At 42.3% G+C, this 18,136-nt stretch overlaps 1 protein-coding gene across 1 annotated transcript in view; it reads right to left on the bottom strand.

The window, feature by feature from the left end:
* Positions 1-16,008, bottom strand: part of galnt9 (polypeptide N-acetylgalactosaminyltransferase 9) — a 113,886-nt gene extending 97,878 nt beyond the window's left edge. Inside the window, exon 1 of the mRNA XM_032516021.1 lies at positions 14,812-16,008. Within this exon, the coding sequence (XP_032371912.1) occupies positions 14,812-15,052 (241 nt within the window). The 5' untranslated portion in view covers positions 15,053-16,008. The remainder of the gene's footprint in view (positions 1-14,811) is intronic.
* Positions 16,009-18,136: the final 2,128 nt, after the last annotated feature.

The raw sequence follows: 18,136 nt of genomic DNA, 5'->3' as shown, positions 1-18,136 counted from the left end.
TAAGTCAAGGTGTAATATTACTTTTACTTAAGTGCCATTTTAAATCAGGTATTGTACTTTGATAGTCTGGCTATTACCGTGCCAAGCTCAATAGATTGAGCGTTGTTCTGGGGAGTCTAATCTGTATTTTCTCTGCACAAGAGGTGTGATCAACGCGCGTAGTTCAAATGATGAAAATGAATTGGATAGTCCTTCAACCAATCAGAGCACCTATCCAGGTGACGTAGAGGCGACAGCGGCATCAACAGGTCGCTGCGCTTTGGTGGCGTTCAGTGGCCGCTATGTTGAATGTAAACAAGAAGCTGCTTGGTTGATTCTCTATCGTCATCGTGTTAAACCCGCCAATAGCGCGCCAGGTGGATAAGCTAGTTTGTGACTGGTTACCACTATATTGCGAACTGAAGCAGGAGAAATAAACGTCACGTTTCCAGACCGAGCTACAGGGAGAAATCAAATTGCCTGCAAAGTGGGCAGGGTTTACCTAGTCCAGTACTTTATTTTTCCACTTTTATTAATTTTTGACAGAACAACTAGCTGAGAAAGAGGAAGACATGAAAGAAATCTGCAGAGGTCAGCTTTGAACGCTGGACCTCTGTGTCAAGGCATAAACCTCTCAGTACACGTGCACCTGCTCTACCGCACAGTTTTGCATTTGGCTACATTTCAAGTCTGTTAATTAGTAAGCAGCAAAGTTGCATAGAAATGTATCGAGAAATTGTGAGAAAGGAGCTGAAGAAAGTCACCAAACCCAGCAACTGCAACAGAGAGGAAGCTGCTGCAGGAGAAAGAGCTCCATGTTCAGAGAGGACACAAAAGATACAAGTTCTAATTTCAGACCTCCTCCATTTTTGGCCGCAAAGGTCGTCTGTGCAAGCAGTTTATTACGACCCATATTTACATTTATTGTCAGGCCAGCAAATAACTGATAAGGCGAAAAGTTCCCATAGGAAACTTTTTGACCCACATATGGTGAATTAAGTAATACAACACTTATAAATTTATATTCTTGCGTCTAAGGCTATCTATTTTTCTGACTTGACTGTATTTCCAGAGACAAAATGTTAAACATGTGAACCGTTGGATTAAAACAAGTAAACCACCCTAAGTTAGCTTTGGCCCCTAATGACTCAGGCTAATCAAATAAGCATTATAGAAGCAGTGTGTTGCAACAGTGTGACCATGAAGTGGTTATTCAAGCCGTGCCGTCCTTTTTGTCTCACAAAGAATCCCTGAAGAGAGGCCAGATTGCCGACAGTATCTGTGTGCTTAATGGTGAAGAGCCATTCAGTCATTGGACAGCCCCATCATGTTAGGCTTCTTTGGACTAATAAAACTGAGTTCTGCACCAGATTTAATGTGTCGGACTTAGAATACCCCTCTGCTCTCATTAAAATGACTCATGACTGTGATTTAACAAGCCGTCGCTTTGGTTTCGTGACAGTGACATTTTCAAACAGGGAAGGAGAAAAATTTGGTCCAGTGCCAAAAAAGAAATCTCGGCTGATGGAAGAAAAAATAAAGCCTGTTCACTGATTCAGACCTCTAAGGGACTGTACGGCCATTTTCAGGGTGGGGAGGAGGGGCTGAAACCTATGTATTTAATTCTTTTTTAAAGCCCTTTGACTTGAGAAATAACACCACGTCATCCTCCCTCATTTCTCAACTCAAAACTCAATTTAAACTTCATATGTTTTTGGTAAATAATTTTACGTAGCCCGAATTACATATAAAGAGTAAAAATAGGAACATATAGGATTAGTTGTGTTATGTTGAAAGTTGCAAAAACGTAATAAAGGTTGTAAAAAAAGAAGAAGAAATTGTGGAAATAGAAACACATTAGCAAATATAATGTAGGTTTTATTATTCTGAGCCTTCAGCTGCTTTGTATTTTTGATTGACATCTACAGTTTCCAACAACTGATTTATTAGTTCTCCTTGAAAATAAAGCCCTGAGACCGGGACATGTCCTCTGCATATGGGAAAACAAGCCTTAATGAGCCATAGAACACAAAAAAGACAGGTTTTTAGACTATTTTGATGTACTAAACCACATATAACTTCTTTTGAGATTGTCATAAAAAGAAAAGAAATACATAAAATGTAATATAATGGAAAGATTTCATTAAAATGTCAGCAAATGGGAAAATACATAAGCCAACCCCCCAAAATAAAAGACTATTGTCAGCTTTATTCATTTTTGTGTCTGCCAACTTGACTATTGTTTGACTATTTAAAATTCCACAAAACTGAAGGATAATGTCACATAATTGTTATGCGAGCCAAGCTTGCAGTGTGGCCTCCACAGAAAAATGGAGCTGCGTCTGTTCCCCAAATCAACAGATGGACACACAGACAGTAAGTAAACAGCGCATACCAATGAAGAGCTCAGCTCTCAGCTTCACCCCTCCAGGAACTGCGGAGTAATCACCATATTTGGATGGCCTCAAATCCTCGGGTGCTACTGAAGATTTGTAATTGGAGCTGAATGGTTTCAAACTGGCTTCTCCCGCGAGAGGGATTTAGCATGCCCTGCACCAGCCAAGGTGGTGGCATTTTGACAAGTATGGGTGAGGTTCACGTCACGGACCACCATCTGGCATAGCGGCCCGTGTCACACAATAACACAGATTCCCTCCAGAGCCGGAGACTCGAGTCTGGAGGGCCTCTTTGTCTCCGCATGAGTCCTAGAAGCAGGACAATGCCTGCCAGCGTTGTTTTCTGGTCGCTGCATCATTTTACTTCCCCATGCCTTTCACTTCCTCTGTCTGATCGGAAGGAAATTCCATTAAAGGATGAGAGACCGAAAAGTCAGATCCACTATTGTCTGCCTGAAGCACCGAAACGTACGTTAAAGAGTCTTCAGAAGCAATCTCATGATGGAGAGGTTGTATTCGCTGCTGGCCCGATTTGATGACGAGTGGGAGGTTATTTGAGTTGGTGACATTGCTCTGCCTTTGTTTTCTCCATTTAGTCTTTTCATCTTGTGATCTTTGTGTGAAAGAAAGCAGAATTGAATATGCATACATTTGTCAAGAGCAAAATGCTTCTTATTAACAGCCATTTATGCACTTTCTGCCCACTCAAAGCTACATATCTTCACATGATCTGGGAGTGCTCTCCTGCGGGTCAGTTCTGGAACACTATTGCATCCAAAGTCTCTGCTCTGATTAATGATACTGTACCCGTTACTGACAATGTTTTAATTCTGAACGATCACTCAGCCCTTCAGCTCTCTAAAACTCAAAGACGGACAGACATGGACTTACAGGGGCCAAGAGAATGATGAAACTACCTCATGACTTGTCTATTCATACATGGGCCCTTTCCTTTCTGGATGTCATCTATATGGAGTAACTGCATTTCGTTGCAATGTACCTGTACATGTGTAATGACAACAAAGTTGAATCTAATCTAATCTAAAAAAAATGGATACCTGACCCGAGCCTGAAGGGTTCCGACAGTACCCGACGGGCCGGGGCGGGTTGGGACAGATATTTAGAAATTGTGGTCCGGTTTGGGTCAGACTCGGTTACATCAGCGCGATAAGGCCTTTGTTGTAAAATGGAATGGTGCAGCGGCTCCTACAAGAGAGCTCAGTGCATGCGTGTGTGTAGTTGTGTGTTTGTGTGTGTGTGTGTGTGTGTGTGTGTGTGTTTGTGGTAAGATAGAGAGAGAGGAAGCAGACGTGTAGATGCGACCGGAGTAGAGTTGGTGGAATACGTTTTGTACACAGTGTGTGCGGTGCAGACTGAAAGCTCATTCATTAGCTCACCAGAAACAGGATTTTAACCCCGACGTCGGCCCTGGAGATAGCAAGTCTCCCCTGGTTTTCTAACCCCGGTCGGAAACCAATAACATAAACACTGTTAAAACCTGTGCAATATTGATCATGTGTTGGTAGACGGCACCATCCATTTTGTCTAGAGAAACAAAAGTTTGTTGAATGTTGTGCGATTCAGTGCGAAAATGAATGGAAACACCTTAAAATGTCTAAAATCTATTCGATATACCAATAAAACAGGTAAACCACCCTATCTTAGCTTTGGCCCCTAATGACGCAGGCTAATCAAATAAGCATTATAGAAGCAGTGTGTTGCAGCACTGTGACCATGAAGTGGTTATTCAAGCCGTGCTTGTGCCATGCAGGTCCTTTTTGTCTCACAAAGAATCCCTGAAGAGAGGCCAGATTGCCGACAGTATCTGTGTGCTTAATGGTGAAGAGCCATTCAGTCATTGGACAGCCCCATCATGTTAGGCTTCTTTGGACTAATAAAACTGAGTTCTGTACCAGATTTAATGTGTCGGACTTAAAATACCCCTCTGCTCTCATTAAAATGACTCATGACTGTGATTTAACAAAAACGATTGTTGTGCGAATCAGTGCAAAAATGAATGGAAACACCTTAAAATCTCTAAAATCTATTCGATATACCAATTTGATCGCAAAACAGCATGTGATGTCGTTACACACAGGTTTTTATTCACTTTAAAGCTGGATGGGAACACACTTACCAGATTTATTCACATTTTTTTACCAAACTTCAGACAATTTGATTGACACGTGGATGGAAACGTAGCTAATGTCTGTCTCTGTGTCTTGATTGTGAGCTGGAGACATTGTTGGTGCTGTTGTGTTCATGTTGTGTGTCCCTCCTCCCCGTCTTTCCTCTCTGTGTTTTGGAGTAGAAATATTTATTCGCAAAGCAAGATTGTAGAAAAGGTGCACTCTGCCTTCATCAGTATGTGCAGTGTACTTTTCTATTTACTGTCATCTAGACCAATGTCTATCAATCGCAAATCCACAACTAAAAACAGCAAAATGCTTCTTCTACACAGCAAAATATTGCTTTCCAAAAATGGAATGGATGCTTTTAATACATTTCTTAAAAGGAAGAATTGGGCTGTGTACATCTGTGGGCAGGGCATAACACTGAGGAGATTAAGAGCTCTATTCCCACGGCGACTGCATCAGTTAAATATGTATGTTCACATGATCCTGTGAGGCACTTTGTATAAAAGCATCCAGCATGTTGGCTGTTATGTTCTGGTCCGAAAAAGATGACAATGACTAAAGGCCCATGCTGCTCATTGTTGTAGTGCTGTGACTAAGATAGCTCCGAATGCAAAGCCATTCTCCGAAAGAGCACCTTAGCTCTTTCATCACCTCCCAGTCGGCTTCTTCCACGCATGCTTCTTTCCCAGCCAAGACATGATGGTGATCCCTGCGAAGTCAGGTGCCAATTTAAATCTCATTGCGCGTGAGTCTACATCTGTCTCAGTGCTCCTTCCTCACATCCATTTGTCCAAATCCCTCTGACATGATACATGAAACCCATAACATCTATGAATTATACAGCAATCTTCAGAATGTGTCTGATTTGGCCTTTAAAAGACAGAGTCTTAAATTCAGAGACGGGCCCATTTTTGATGAATGATTTAAGAGCAAGAGTGGATATACGCGCGTCCGAAGTTCTGAATATTGATGGGGAGGGGAGGTTGGGAGATTTCTTCTAGAAGAGGAAAATAACTGGATCTAGAGAGGCTTAAAGCCTTCAAAGGCCAAAACAAATCTATGAAATATTAAGAGATGGGAGAGGAGCAGCATTAATTCTCGCACTGCCACTCATAACAGCAGCAGGCATGTCAGGAAGATAACAACTCTGATTTGAAAATTGGTAGCATGAGACCCCCAAATTTTCTCTAAACAATGGATTGTTATCCATGTGCAAAATGTAAGCCCTGTGAGAGCACAACAAATATGGAGCTGCTATCTGTATCTGTTCATTTCACACACATTAGCTGCATTCTGTCGTTGGGAATTATCTACTGCCTCCCTTTTCCCAAGTCCAATTATTCTCCTCACATGTGTATAAGTTAAGCTGTTCACACACAGTGCAAAATAACATCATGTTTATAATATGGACCTCAATTATTCAAATAAAACAGTAGTATGCTTTTGTGCCATGTTGCTTAAAAATGAATTAAGCATATGGGAGGATATCAACAACAACAAAGTTTTTACAAAGAAAATGAGCAAGCCACAGACAAAATGAGTCTCACTTGGTCATGCACTTTAAGATGGTCCCCAAATTCAGTTCATTATCCTGTAAATATACTGTCAAGAGGTCACCTTTGTGCCAGGCTTAAATATGGCATCATGAGGTGGAAATGCATCTGTGGAGAACTTTAGCCGGCATCGCACAACAAATGTTGTACAATTGAATATCATCATTATGCATTAAACATACCATATATAAACTGTATATTTCTTCTTCTACATCAACACAGGCCTTTCAAGGCGTGCTGCTTCTGTGACAAAACCGCCTTTGAACTAAAGGCGAGGACCAGTTCTAACCTTTTTGTGGGATTTCTATGCCAAATTATGTCTGAAAGTCGATTTGGTTATTGGTCAATTTAGCAGAGGAAAAAAACATTACTGCATAAATTGTAAATCCATTTGCATCTGTGGAGAATGCATAATCGGTTCATATCTGAATAATGTATTTGTATTTGGTTGCATCCTTAGTACTGTGTAACGGTGCGGTGTAAACATTTCCAAACGCACTGTTCCATTTTGTCGAAATTCTCAAAAAAACAAAAAAAAACATGGATAAACAATCAGAGGCAATTAAAAGCCATCATCAATTATCCAGGCTGGCATGCGGGCCCCTTTGTCCCTCCTCCATTGGCTGCTATCATTAAATGTTGGTAATGTAATCACTGCATGACTGTAGGCCAACAGTGTAAAGATGAATGCTCTCTCCATCTGAGATTGCCATTATTGTCTGTGGCTGACTGCTGATTGTCAGGTTAGCTGCTGAATTCATTATCATGATTCCTCAAGGCTGAGCAGAACTGATTCCTATCTGACTCTGATACTGTTTTGGCGACCAGAGCCTCATCTGCATATCATTATTGGAATATATATTTCATCAGGCTTTCGCCGCGCTTCTCTGCATCCGCCTCCATTACACACCGCACAACAACATATAGGCGCGCACCGTGATGTGTATCATCGAGATACAGTCAGAGCATCAAGTGTGTGTCAGCCTGAAAGAGAGAGAGTGTGACATTTCTCATTTCTCATCAAGTCTTCGCCCCAGCAGGCTTAGCATATAAACAGCGTTGGTTTCTTTGCCATAATTGGGCATTATAGATAAGAAGCATATCTGGTGCTGCAGCTGGGCCTGTGAGGCTGCCATCCCGTCAGCACCTATGCACTGGGAGAAGGCCGCGAGTGACATGCATGGCTGATGACAACAGCCTCACCAGGACCGTGAGCTGAGGGACAACAGCCGAGCTCAAGCTACGACACATCCGTCCAGGAGTGAACTAAGTAGTAGCACATACTCTTGCTCATTGCAATATCTGTTTATTAAGAAGCTAATCTTTCAGAGCATGTCTGCTTCGAGTGATAAAATAGTAGAAAAAAAGAGATTTAAAGAGAAGAGAAGGAAATGAAGGTCAGGTAGTTTCATCGGAGTCTAATCATATTTACAGTCAACCTGACCATGAGACCATCAGAATGAAAACTGTACACAATGTTTTTATTTTTAAATTTATTGTGTGTGATGTTTTTGTACTAGCCTATTATTATCTTTTTTTGCTATACCCATCCCCCACCCCTAAAGGAGATTGTCCAATCACAGGTATTAGCTCAGTCAGTAGGGAGTTGGCTTGGGAGCTGGGGGGGTTTATATATATATATATATATATATGTATAGTGTATATATATAACCCTATATAAACCATATATAAAATTATATTTCTCAATTGCAAAAATCCTTCATTACTCACACTTAACCCTCCTGTTGTCCTTGGGTCAAATTTGACCCATTTTCAGTTTTTTCATCACTAAAAAATGGGCCTTTGAAAAAACCTGAAAATGTCAACATTAGAAATATCAAATAACTTTGGAAAAAAACATCAAAAAAAGCAACCAAAAACATTGAAAAAGTGACAAAAATGTCAGAAAAAGCAATTTCTTTTTTTCATGGTTGTCGGGAAGGTTTACACAAGGGTTAAGAGAATCCAGTTATTTAACTATTGCAATTACAACAGGAAACACACTTTTTAAGATGCACAATCTCCACCTCCAACATTTTCAAAAGACAATGAACAGAATTCTGCACACAATATGAAAGCAATTCTGCAAAATTCTGCAATTTTGTGGTGTTTTTCCACTCAAAGGGGGTCTCGCTCTGAGTGTTATTCAATGTAAAACCGCCTCTGACGGCTGATCCTGTTTGTTGTTAGTTTTCATTTAGGCCAGTCAGACTCAGCGGGCTTTAGCAGGTAAGTACTGGCGAGAAGGTATTTGCTTCTTCTAATGCACTACTTAGGGTCAAATCGCAGCTTGTTTACAGGCTTAAACCCCCCCCTCATCTGATAATCCAATGACGGTGGCTTCCACAGAAGAGCAGTGCTGCTGATAACCATCATGTTGCTCATTTCTGGCCAGAATGGGCCGCTGATAAAGCTTGACCATTGTTTTCTTGTTGGGAGCTTGGTGACCATCCATCAGGCAACTATAAAAAAGGAATTTAGCAACTTGTTTATGTCCTTCAAATCTAATTGAACCTTGCTGTAGCTTCCATGGCATGCCATTGGTAGGCAATAAACAACAGAGGAAATGGGCAATTACTTCATAACGCTGCCGGACATGGTAATAGTTATTGGCGTGCTGAGTCCTCCTCTCACCATAGTTTTTCCCAATGGCCACAGAATACAATTTGTGGTCGGTGCACGATTTAGAAAAATGGCTCGCGACCCGGGATATGAGGACATGATTAAGTACACCATTAAAGATCTCAAGACAAATCATGGAGGGGCTGTGACAGCCCGCGAACGTCACCAGCCTGTGTTCAGTCCTGGGTACACATTGCGAATGTCAAAGAAAATATACGTACCTGCAATTAATTCATTTTACTGTTTCACACTTGTATCGGGTGGAAAGAGAAATGTGACTGTAGAGTGTATTTGCAAGTTGTAAATTTGGAATTGTCAGGCTCAGGTTGAACAATGAATTCAGCTATTTGTATTGTGAAGCTCAATTGGAAATTTAGTTCAACCTGACACCGAATGGAATTATTACGGAATCTATTGAATTAATTTACCCGGGTTCAAGATGCTTTATGCATTCCTATGTTAACTGGAAAGGCAGGCCACTGTGCCAGCTTTGCACTTAGTTCATTGCTTGTTCCTCTCTTCAGTCCATTACTGACTCTCACGCTCCCTACTTGTGTCCTAGCTTTACTTGGACTTAACCGTGCTTCAAGGGGGAGTTTCTGAGATGATATGATAAGATGATATAAGATGATATGACGTTACCTAACATGAAACAATTGAATCTAAATGCAACTCTTTTGACTGTATATGGAGCCATAGAGGAGGTAGATTCCCTTCAACCAACGCTCAGGAAAAAAAAAGTCAAATACACCGGAAGGGTCAATTCTTTCAGGGGACTACTTTTCCGTTACCTCCCAACATGTTTTGCGTTACCTCACTAAACTTTTCTTCTTCCATTCCGTCTGAGCCATGTGTCTATTTCCACTTAGCTGCCAGGCGCAAGGAATCAGCTCATTGCATTTTACTCTGAGCTGGAAAATATGCTGATATAGACCTACAGCTCAATGGGCACATTCATATCTCATAATCAATAGCCTATTTCTTAATGTATAAAAAAGAGAATGTGCAATGTCAGAGGTTTGCGTGATGTTGAGATGATCAAACCCAGAATCATCAGAGAATCTGCAGCCCCCTAGTAGTGTTACAAAGAGAGGATGTTAATTCAGGGACAAAAACATGAAAATACAGCCTGCACTGTGATTACAATCAACTATGGCTACAACCCTTCCAATATGTTCATTTTCTACCTGTAATGATCTATATTCCTGTACAATGTGGGACAAATCCATTTAATCACATCAAATTGCCATCAACAATTACATACATCAGGGTCTGATTTCTGCATATGGGCTGTAAGGGACGTGTAGTAGTGACCAGATGGGACCTGATGTGGTTTGACTTAGTTTCAGGGAGTTTTCTTCTAATGAGCAACAACTGAAACATAAAAAAGGGAAACTTAAATAAAGGCCAAATGAATGAATCTTCTTCTGTGATCTACAGGTTTTGTCGGACTTAAGGCTATGCCTGATATGGCATTACGTTCTTCTAATAAGAGCATGGGGTCTAATTAAGCCATATGCCCAGGTTGGAAAAAGTGGTGTCTACAGTTTGGCAGAATGTCATCTACTGTAACACGTCTGGACTCTAACAGCATTGTATTTGATTTCATATTAGACAAAATGGTGTCTTATAATAATTTACAAGTATTAGGATACTATCTTAGGTGGTGTCTAAATAGGTCATTTGTCTAATTTGATACGACCATGGAAATAAAATGGACACAAGCTGCAACTTATCAAAACATGAGCGGAGCCTCTATGAAGCTCCGAGGAGATCTGCAGATTCTCTGGTAATTCGATCAGTGTTGGTTCATTGTCACATGCGACACATCTTTTCATTCATTTAAGAAACAGGTAGTGATTATAGAACAGATTTAGATAACCAGTTGAGCAGTATCCCTAACTCAAAGTAAAATTCAACGAGCTGATCCATATTGTGGCATTGTGCTGGGCAGCTGAGTGGGAACAGACCCATGTCTCGGGAATGGAAAAGAAAAGTATTGCGAGGTAACACAAAAGTAGTCCCCAGAAAAGGATCTTGCCGTGACCCTTCCGTGGCTCCGTAAACTTAAACAAATATAAAAACTCTGCAAAGTCATATTTTAAAGTCCACCTACTCAAAATTGGCATGGGCCAAATATATGCTTTGCATATACAATTTCAGCTAGGACGACCCATAGCATAATCTTAGATAAGTCGTTCTATTTCTTCCTGTCCTTAAAGACTTTTGCAGACAAAGTGTGATACTGTGTGGGTCTGCATTGTCTCTACAAGGGGCAGAGAGGAGGCATTGTCCTGTTTGAGAGGCAATGCATGCTGGCTGGATGCCAGACGCCAAGCATAACGCAGAGTGACAGAGTGACCCTCAAATAGCTGCCGAAGCTCTGGAGTAATAACAAGATCATGCAGAAACAGTCCACTGTCGCACTGGTTTGGGGGCCAAAAGCTGTGAAACATCTTAAGCTACTGACTGTCGAGCAAGATGTCAAATGGATTGCCAGGAAAAGGTTTTCTAGATCTTTCTAACAGTACATCCAGTTAGAATGAGATGCTGTATGTTCAACAATAAAAGGGCCATCTCAACAGCCGATATCTCCCACACTGGGCAACTCACAACACACTCTAGATTAATAAATAGCATTAAAGGTAAGAAGGAAATATGTGTTTTTGATTTGGAGGTGGTTTGTCCCTTTAAAGCAGTATTAAGATACTGTAGCTGTAGTCTGGATATGTGCAACATTACCCAGAACTTCTGAGCAACAATACACACTGAAAATGGCAAGTTTTGAGAAAAGTTTGGATCATGCAACAAGGTTTTTTTTGGTGAATGATTGTTCAAAAAATATGTGTACGCATTTACTCTCTAACTGGGACATTTTGGGACTGATTGGCGGGGATTTGCTATGGACATAATGCAAACGGCGATACACTGGTAAGAGTAAATGACGTTTAACCTGTGCCCAGCTAATATCAATAGCTCATGTTACTATATTGGGTGCAAATGTTCCACCAAAACCAGTTCCTTCCCGAGACTATATTGAAGAGCCACGCTCGCAAGCCAGGCAGCCCCGACACACTACCAGCCCACCGGGAAATGTCCCGACTCTCCCGATTGCCACACCGCATCTGGGTGCCAGTACACCCATTTGTAACCATCGAAACACCTGCTATAGTAGGGTTTAAATCAAACTTGTGACAACAATAGTGACAAGTAATGCCTTTTATTAAAAATAAAGTAGAACACATGCAGAAGACAATGGAATAACTGTTAAACATGTTTATTTCGGATCAGAGCGGCAGCTGATTTGACTCATGAGACTCCAGGATTAATCTTAGCCTGGCTGTTAGCCTGCTCTGGACCAGGCTAGCCGCAAAGAATAAATCTCCATGGTTACTTGGCTGGATTTAATTCAACCTGGTTTCGTGCAACCAAGTCAAAGCTAAATTCATCCAGGATAACTTGAATATCCCGGCTTAATCCCTTATCCTGGTTTCGTGCAACAGGCCCCAGGAGTGTATGCTCCTGTCGTCAGACCTTCCCCTGTGGAGATAGGTCTGGTAATGCGAAACTAAGATATCTGTGACCTCTACTGGCGACCAGCATTAATACACCAACACAAGCTGAACCCGCCCCCTCCTACACAGTCCCCATCCCTAACAGTCCCAATTCAACCAGAGCAGTAATAGCGTGTTATTATCCAGATAATAAAGTCATGATTTCCCCAGGAGAACAGCAAGCTAGTGAATATAAATCGACATTACTGATAGATTAGAAAATCAATCAGTAACAACCCGCTCAGGAGTAACATCCCACCATGTTGATTTCTCATCATTTGGCTTGGGGACAAGAGGTTTGGGTTTTTGTAGTCCCTGGTTCAAAAACACGTCCTTCATTGCTACTGATCAACAAGCCAATCAACCCTTCCTGCACATGCATTAGGCTCTGTTTGGGCTGTCTTGTAGTACAGCATTTCTGTGGCTTTCTCATACAAAACCAATGACATTGAAGCATGCCACCAAAGCAGTGTGAGAAAATGTTTTTTTGTGGTCCCACTGAGCCTCAACATCCTGTGAGCGAGCACGGTGTTACTGTTAGTGCCATTGGTTTGAGTTAGATTCACATTTTCTGGTTGTTTTTCCATTTCCTATTTTATTTTGAGGGGTTTCTGTTCCCCCTAGTGTTTACTTGCTGTTTATTTTCCCGCCTTTGTGATTACCTGTCCCCGCCCTAATGTGTTGCACCTGGGTCTCATTGTCATTGCCTGTATTTTTGGACTTCCCTTTGCCTGCCGATGTGGACACTGTTGCTGTAAGTTTCTTAAAGGTCCCATAGCATGAAAATGTCACGTTAGGAGTTTTTTTAACATTAATATGCGTCCCAGTGTAAACCGAGCCATGGGTATCCTGTTCTGCCTTTGAGAAAATGAAAGCTCAGATGGGCTGATCTGCAATCTTCCCCCTTATGATGTCATAATGGGAAAGGTTATCTCTGCTTTGCCCGCCCATTGCTCAAACAAGCAAAGTGGCAGTTGGTCAAGGCTATCATGGGCATCATCGTTTGTTACCACTACCATAGATGTGAGTAATTCAGTCCTTGTTCTTGTAATGTGTGTATCTTTAATGTGTAAATATTACAACAAGTTATTACAAGTTGATATAAAAAATGAATGGCAATGCATTTTTTAAACGGCCTAGGGCGTAATGTACTTTTAATTCCATGTGTTCTTTTGAAGAGATTCATGTCCATTATTTGTGATTTGTTTTACAAATCTAATTCATTTTTCATTCAATTTTTATTTAAAATAAATACAAAAATCAGTTGAATTTTTTATATGAGGACACGTTGTTTTGCACAATTTATATAAATAAAGGAATAATTTTCAGTCATTTGTCTGCAGCTCATTCTCAAAATCATATCGTGAATCGTATGTCAATGTATCATTAAATCCCTTAGTTATAAAACTCTGATGTAGCTACTGTCTCTTTATTCATCATAATGAGTTATAAACTTGGAATAGCTCATGGAAACTGTATCCAGGCCATTCTTTTCAAGCATCTGTATGAATGAAGTCTTGAACATCAGTAGTTGTTGTGTAGCTTTCCCACAGGAGACAAGGGACATGAATAAGACAGCCATATGTAACCTGATTTTAAAGGTTGCTGTTCTGCTGAGGAGACCAAATCTGCTCCACAGACTAATGGCCGTGCAATGAAATACAAGTCTGTCATTCCGTTATAGAGCCATTACATTAGACTCTCCTTCAAAACTCAGACAGCTTGTTAAATCTGATGTGTTTCACCAGCAGTGCCTCCAGTCAAATGAGCTGCAGCTGACATACAGAGTGGGATTCTATGCAGAACTACGGACATCAACACTTAATGCATAAGTTTATGTGAAGTTTACAACAAGGCAATTATGGGTTAGGGGTCTGGTAGACTGTTAAAGTTACAGCCCAGTAAAGTCTATCAACACAGACGGCAGTCTACATCAGCACATAGACCAAGTACTGTATTGCACTGAAATGCATCACCCTGCTTCATTAGCTACTTAACAAGTAGGGTTAGTGCTTTGGAGGGGTTGACAGGCTTTATCAAAGAAATGAAGCTAAGGGCTAACAAGAAAATTCGCATGAGTCATGCTTCACACCAGTGGATGCAGCCTGTACACCTTTGGGATTCTGTCCCTGTCAGTTTGGCCAAGCAAGCCATAACAAAAGACTGGTAATAATAATGTATACTTTATTAATCCCACAAGGGGAAATTACAATTTACACACAGGCCTGCCTGCATTACACACACACTCAGTACCTATACATGCACTAAATGGAAAAGTGTCAGAGTGGGGGGGCTGCCCTTGGGAAAGCCACCACAAGCAGTTGGGGTTCAGTGACTTGCTCAAGAGCACATTGGCAATGCCCAGGAGGAGAATTGGCATACTTTTGGTCCCATACTTTGGACTTGAACCAGCGACCCTCTGGTTCCCAACCCAACTCCCTAAGGGCTAAGCTACTGCCCCCCCACTTCATAAAGTGTTTAGTTCACAGTGGCCATGATTTGCTTCTTTACGACGATTCCGTCCCACTAAGACAGATTTTGCTATTAACATAATCAATCCGGTTCCTACCGTTCAGCTGATTGTAGACCACATCCTCCAGCCTCTCCAGCCTCTGGAGAATAGACTGCCTGTCCACCAAGTTGGAAACTTTGCCATTCCTGGCTCGCAGCCTCTGGTCAGACACACGTCCTAACTGGATGAGCTCCTCGGATCGGTCCTGGATCCTGCAGTACACCGAGAACAGGATAATCCCCACGAACACAAAAATGTTGACGGTCAGCAAAGTTTTGATTTTGCGTGCCACAGCCATGAAAGAGAAGGTGGTCCGGCTGACACAGTCAAGCCCAGCAGCTGTCCATGTGTGGTGGCCTGCTTTACCACCTTGCCTGTGTTTCAAGAGGAGGGTTTTCTGCACGGGGAGGAGGAGGAGATAGAAGGTCAACTCGTGGAGACCCTTGGAGCTGACGGATCCGTTCAGCACCACGGACAGCTCTCGAAGCTGCGCTCACTTCTTAGCGGGGCATCGCATCATAGGGAGCCCGAGGTGGGCACGGCTGCTGGCGGCCACGGCGCTCGGCTCCCGCCGGGGAGCGGTGCTTCTTTTTATGGAGCTTCACTAGCCGAGAAACAGACGCTCTGTCGTCGTTTGGGGCTACATATCACACGCGACACATGCCGCCAGGGAAGGCATTTATCCTCTCCAACAGCCCACGGCACTTGCAAACCACCTTCCCTTCCTAACGTGATAAGTAGCCAGTTCCTTAGCCCCAATATGTCTCGTCCATCTTACAGGAGATACACTGCAATAACCGCTCGCATCGAAGCATCGTCCTGCTACATCTCCCTTTCCAAGTGCGTTGTGCACACTCGATCCGTCCCGTCTAACCCCAAGGAGCTTATGTCCAGAGAATGTGTGCTAGTTTCTAAAACAAGGCGGCGTTGCTCTCCCTCTTTCTCTCTTTTGTTGTTCTCTTTTCCCCTCAGTCGCTCTGTTTTTTGTGTGTTTCGTCAGTCCATTGTTGTTTCCCTTATCGGTGCAGGGTAGGAGGATGAGTTGAGAGCAGATTTGCCCTCAGATGCGGCGGGAGAGATGCAGCCGGGCTCTTGCATGATGTCTCTCTCCTCCCAGCCCCTCCGCTCTCTGCCAGGGGAGGAAGAGCCGAGCCGCCGCTGCGTCCTGACGTCCACAGGCTCGATCATGAATATTCACGAGCTGTGCTGGGCTCGCAGGATCAAATAAACAGCACGCCTCTGGAAGCGGCTAATACTTCCACTTCGTAGAGCAGTCTTCTCCCCGCGTCAGCTAGTCAACTGTGAACATGTGTGTGCATGTGTTAATAGATTTTTAGCGAAGGCTAACAGTTCCCATCTCACCTCTGACGCCACTGCAAGCCGTAGTGCTTCCCAACCGTGTTGCATATAGGATATATGTGTTATGCAACCGGCCCTGGTTCCATACATGCATGGTCTACCCCTGGAGTGTAGGGAATGAACCATCATTGCATTAATCGCATGCTTGGAGGGAGCTTCAACTCCATCACATGAGAACTTACTAACATAACCTATTTTTAATATCCAAAGCCATTGGGAAAAGAGGTCTATCTGAGCCACTTTCAGAACAGAAGTTCAACTTTTCAACAGACCATCCACCTCCCATGTGGCTTTTTTGCCTTTGACTAGCAGAAACCCCCACAGCTAAAAGCAAATATCTTTTCACCCTCCTGTTGTCCTCGGGTCAAATTTGACCCATTTAAAAAGTGTCTGTATCTAAAATATGGGCTTCTTTATAACCAAATTACCACAAAAAAATGATTGGATTCCATTCAACGCTCTTTGCAAATACAATTGGTAACCTTCATTCTTCTAATATTAACTATTAGTCAAAATTATTCATAATTTCGTCTTTTTCACTCAAATATTAGGTATAATTCTAAATAAATGAGGGTTATTGACCAAGATGTAGTGTAAAACTAGTGGTAGTAAGGTGGTGTTATTGAAAACAAAAAACTCTGACTCTGAAAAAGGGATGAAAATGTTGAGTTTTTGTCCGTTTTTGACCCGGGAGGACAACACAAGGGTTAAGGACATGGGACGTATTAGACCGCAGCCGTGCAGTAATGAGCCCAGTCATCGGCAGCCACTTCAAATCCCTTCCTCCTCACAACTCAACATACTGTAACCTCCCTCCTGCCATTACAAATCTTCACATCTCAATTCTAAAGGAATTCTGGCTCAAGTAAATCACACACAAAGAGTGTGTACTTTTTTCTTGAATAGGCAAACCCAGACATGGCACAGGCTTCCCAGAGCACTTTGATGCCACTTTACACCAACCAGAGCGCCTCAATTGTTTGCTGCTCCACTCTAATCAGACAGTGGCTGAAACTGTTCAAAAAAAAAACTTTATAGATTGCAGAGTTCTTTGTCAGAGGACGTCTGTTCGAACATGAGTATTCCCTCTTCAAATGCTCTGCTGGTTGACGTCTTCAAGATGAAATCAATTCTGCTTTCCCGGGAGCGGATTTAAGAGTTTTTTTTAAACTCCTCTTAGAAATCAGTTTCAGAGCTGTAGAGAAGTGGTGCACTGTGGCGTTGAGTGTGCTCTGTGAAGTGCATGACCTCAACATTTATTATCAAGACACACATTACCATGCTCAAGAGCACTGAGAGCTGCTGTGGTCCACATAGTCATCAAAGTCCATGCACTCCTACATATGGTTAAATGTGTTGTTTTTATGTTGAATCAGACAAAAAAACACCATATTGGTCATGCTGTTCTCTATGTTGTGATGTCCTATCATCATCCCTTTATTATTTTAATGATTGTAGCCCATGTACTTTTCATCCAGCCCTGCAGGATTCCTGGTGCACATGGGCCCTGTCACAAAAGGTTTCGATTTAACACAAGGTCTGCAGAAACACACATACTGTTGGGAAATCACGGTTACAGCCACCTCAGCCACCATGAAGGCCTCGGCACAGCTGCTTATACAGCAGCTACAGAACGACTGCCACCTACACTCCTCCATAAGACTCTCCGAAGACTTCTGTTTTCTGCATTCATCACCCTGCAGCAGGCCCCCGTGACTGCAGACAGTGGCACTCAAGTGTTTTAACCACATTAACCTGGGTCACTGCCAGCTGCACCTTAGTCATTCCACTCAGTGTTTCTATATAAGCCACTTGAACATTTTCAGTGGGAGGACGCGGCTGGATGGAACTGTGTGCATCTGAACTGCTGTGATATCCACAGCCATGTTCTCACCAGCTCTGTGCTCACAGGAAACATAAAGTAGCAGCTTCCACAATGACTATCCTGCAAAACAGTGGATGTCAGTCAGAATGTGTGTATGAATCAGTTTGCTATGTTCTGCATTAAGTAGTGTGTTAATAA

Source organism: Etheostoma spectabile, chromosome 5 (assembly GCF_008692095.1).
Source record: "Etheostoma spectabile isolate EspeVRDwgs_2016 chromosome 5, UIUC_Espe_1.0, whole genome shotgun sequence".
In the NCBI taxonomy this organism is placed as follows: Eukaryota; Metazoa; Chordata; class Actinopteri; order Perciformes; family Percidae; genus Etheostoma; species Etheostoma spectabile.
This window is presented reverse-complemented; position numbering and strand designations above follow the sequence as displayed.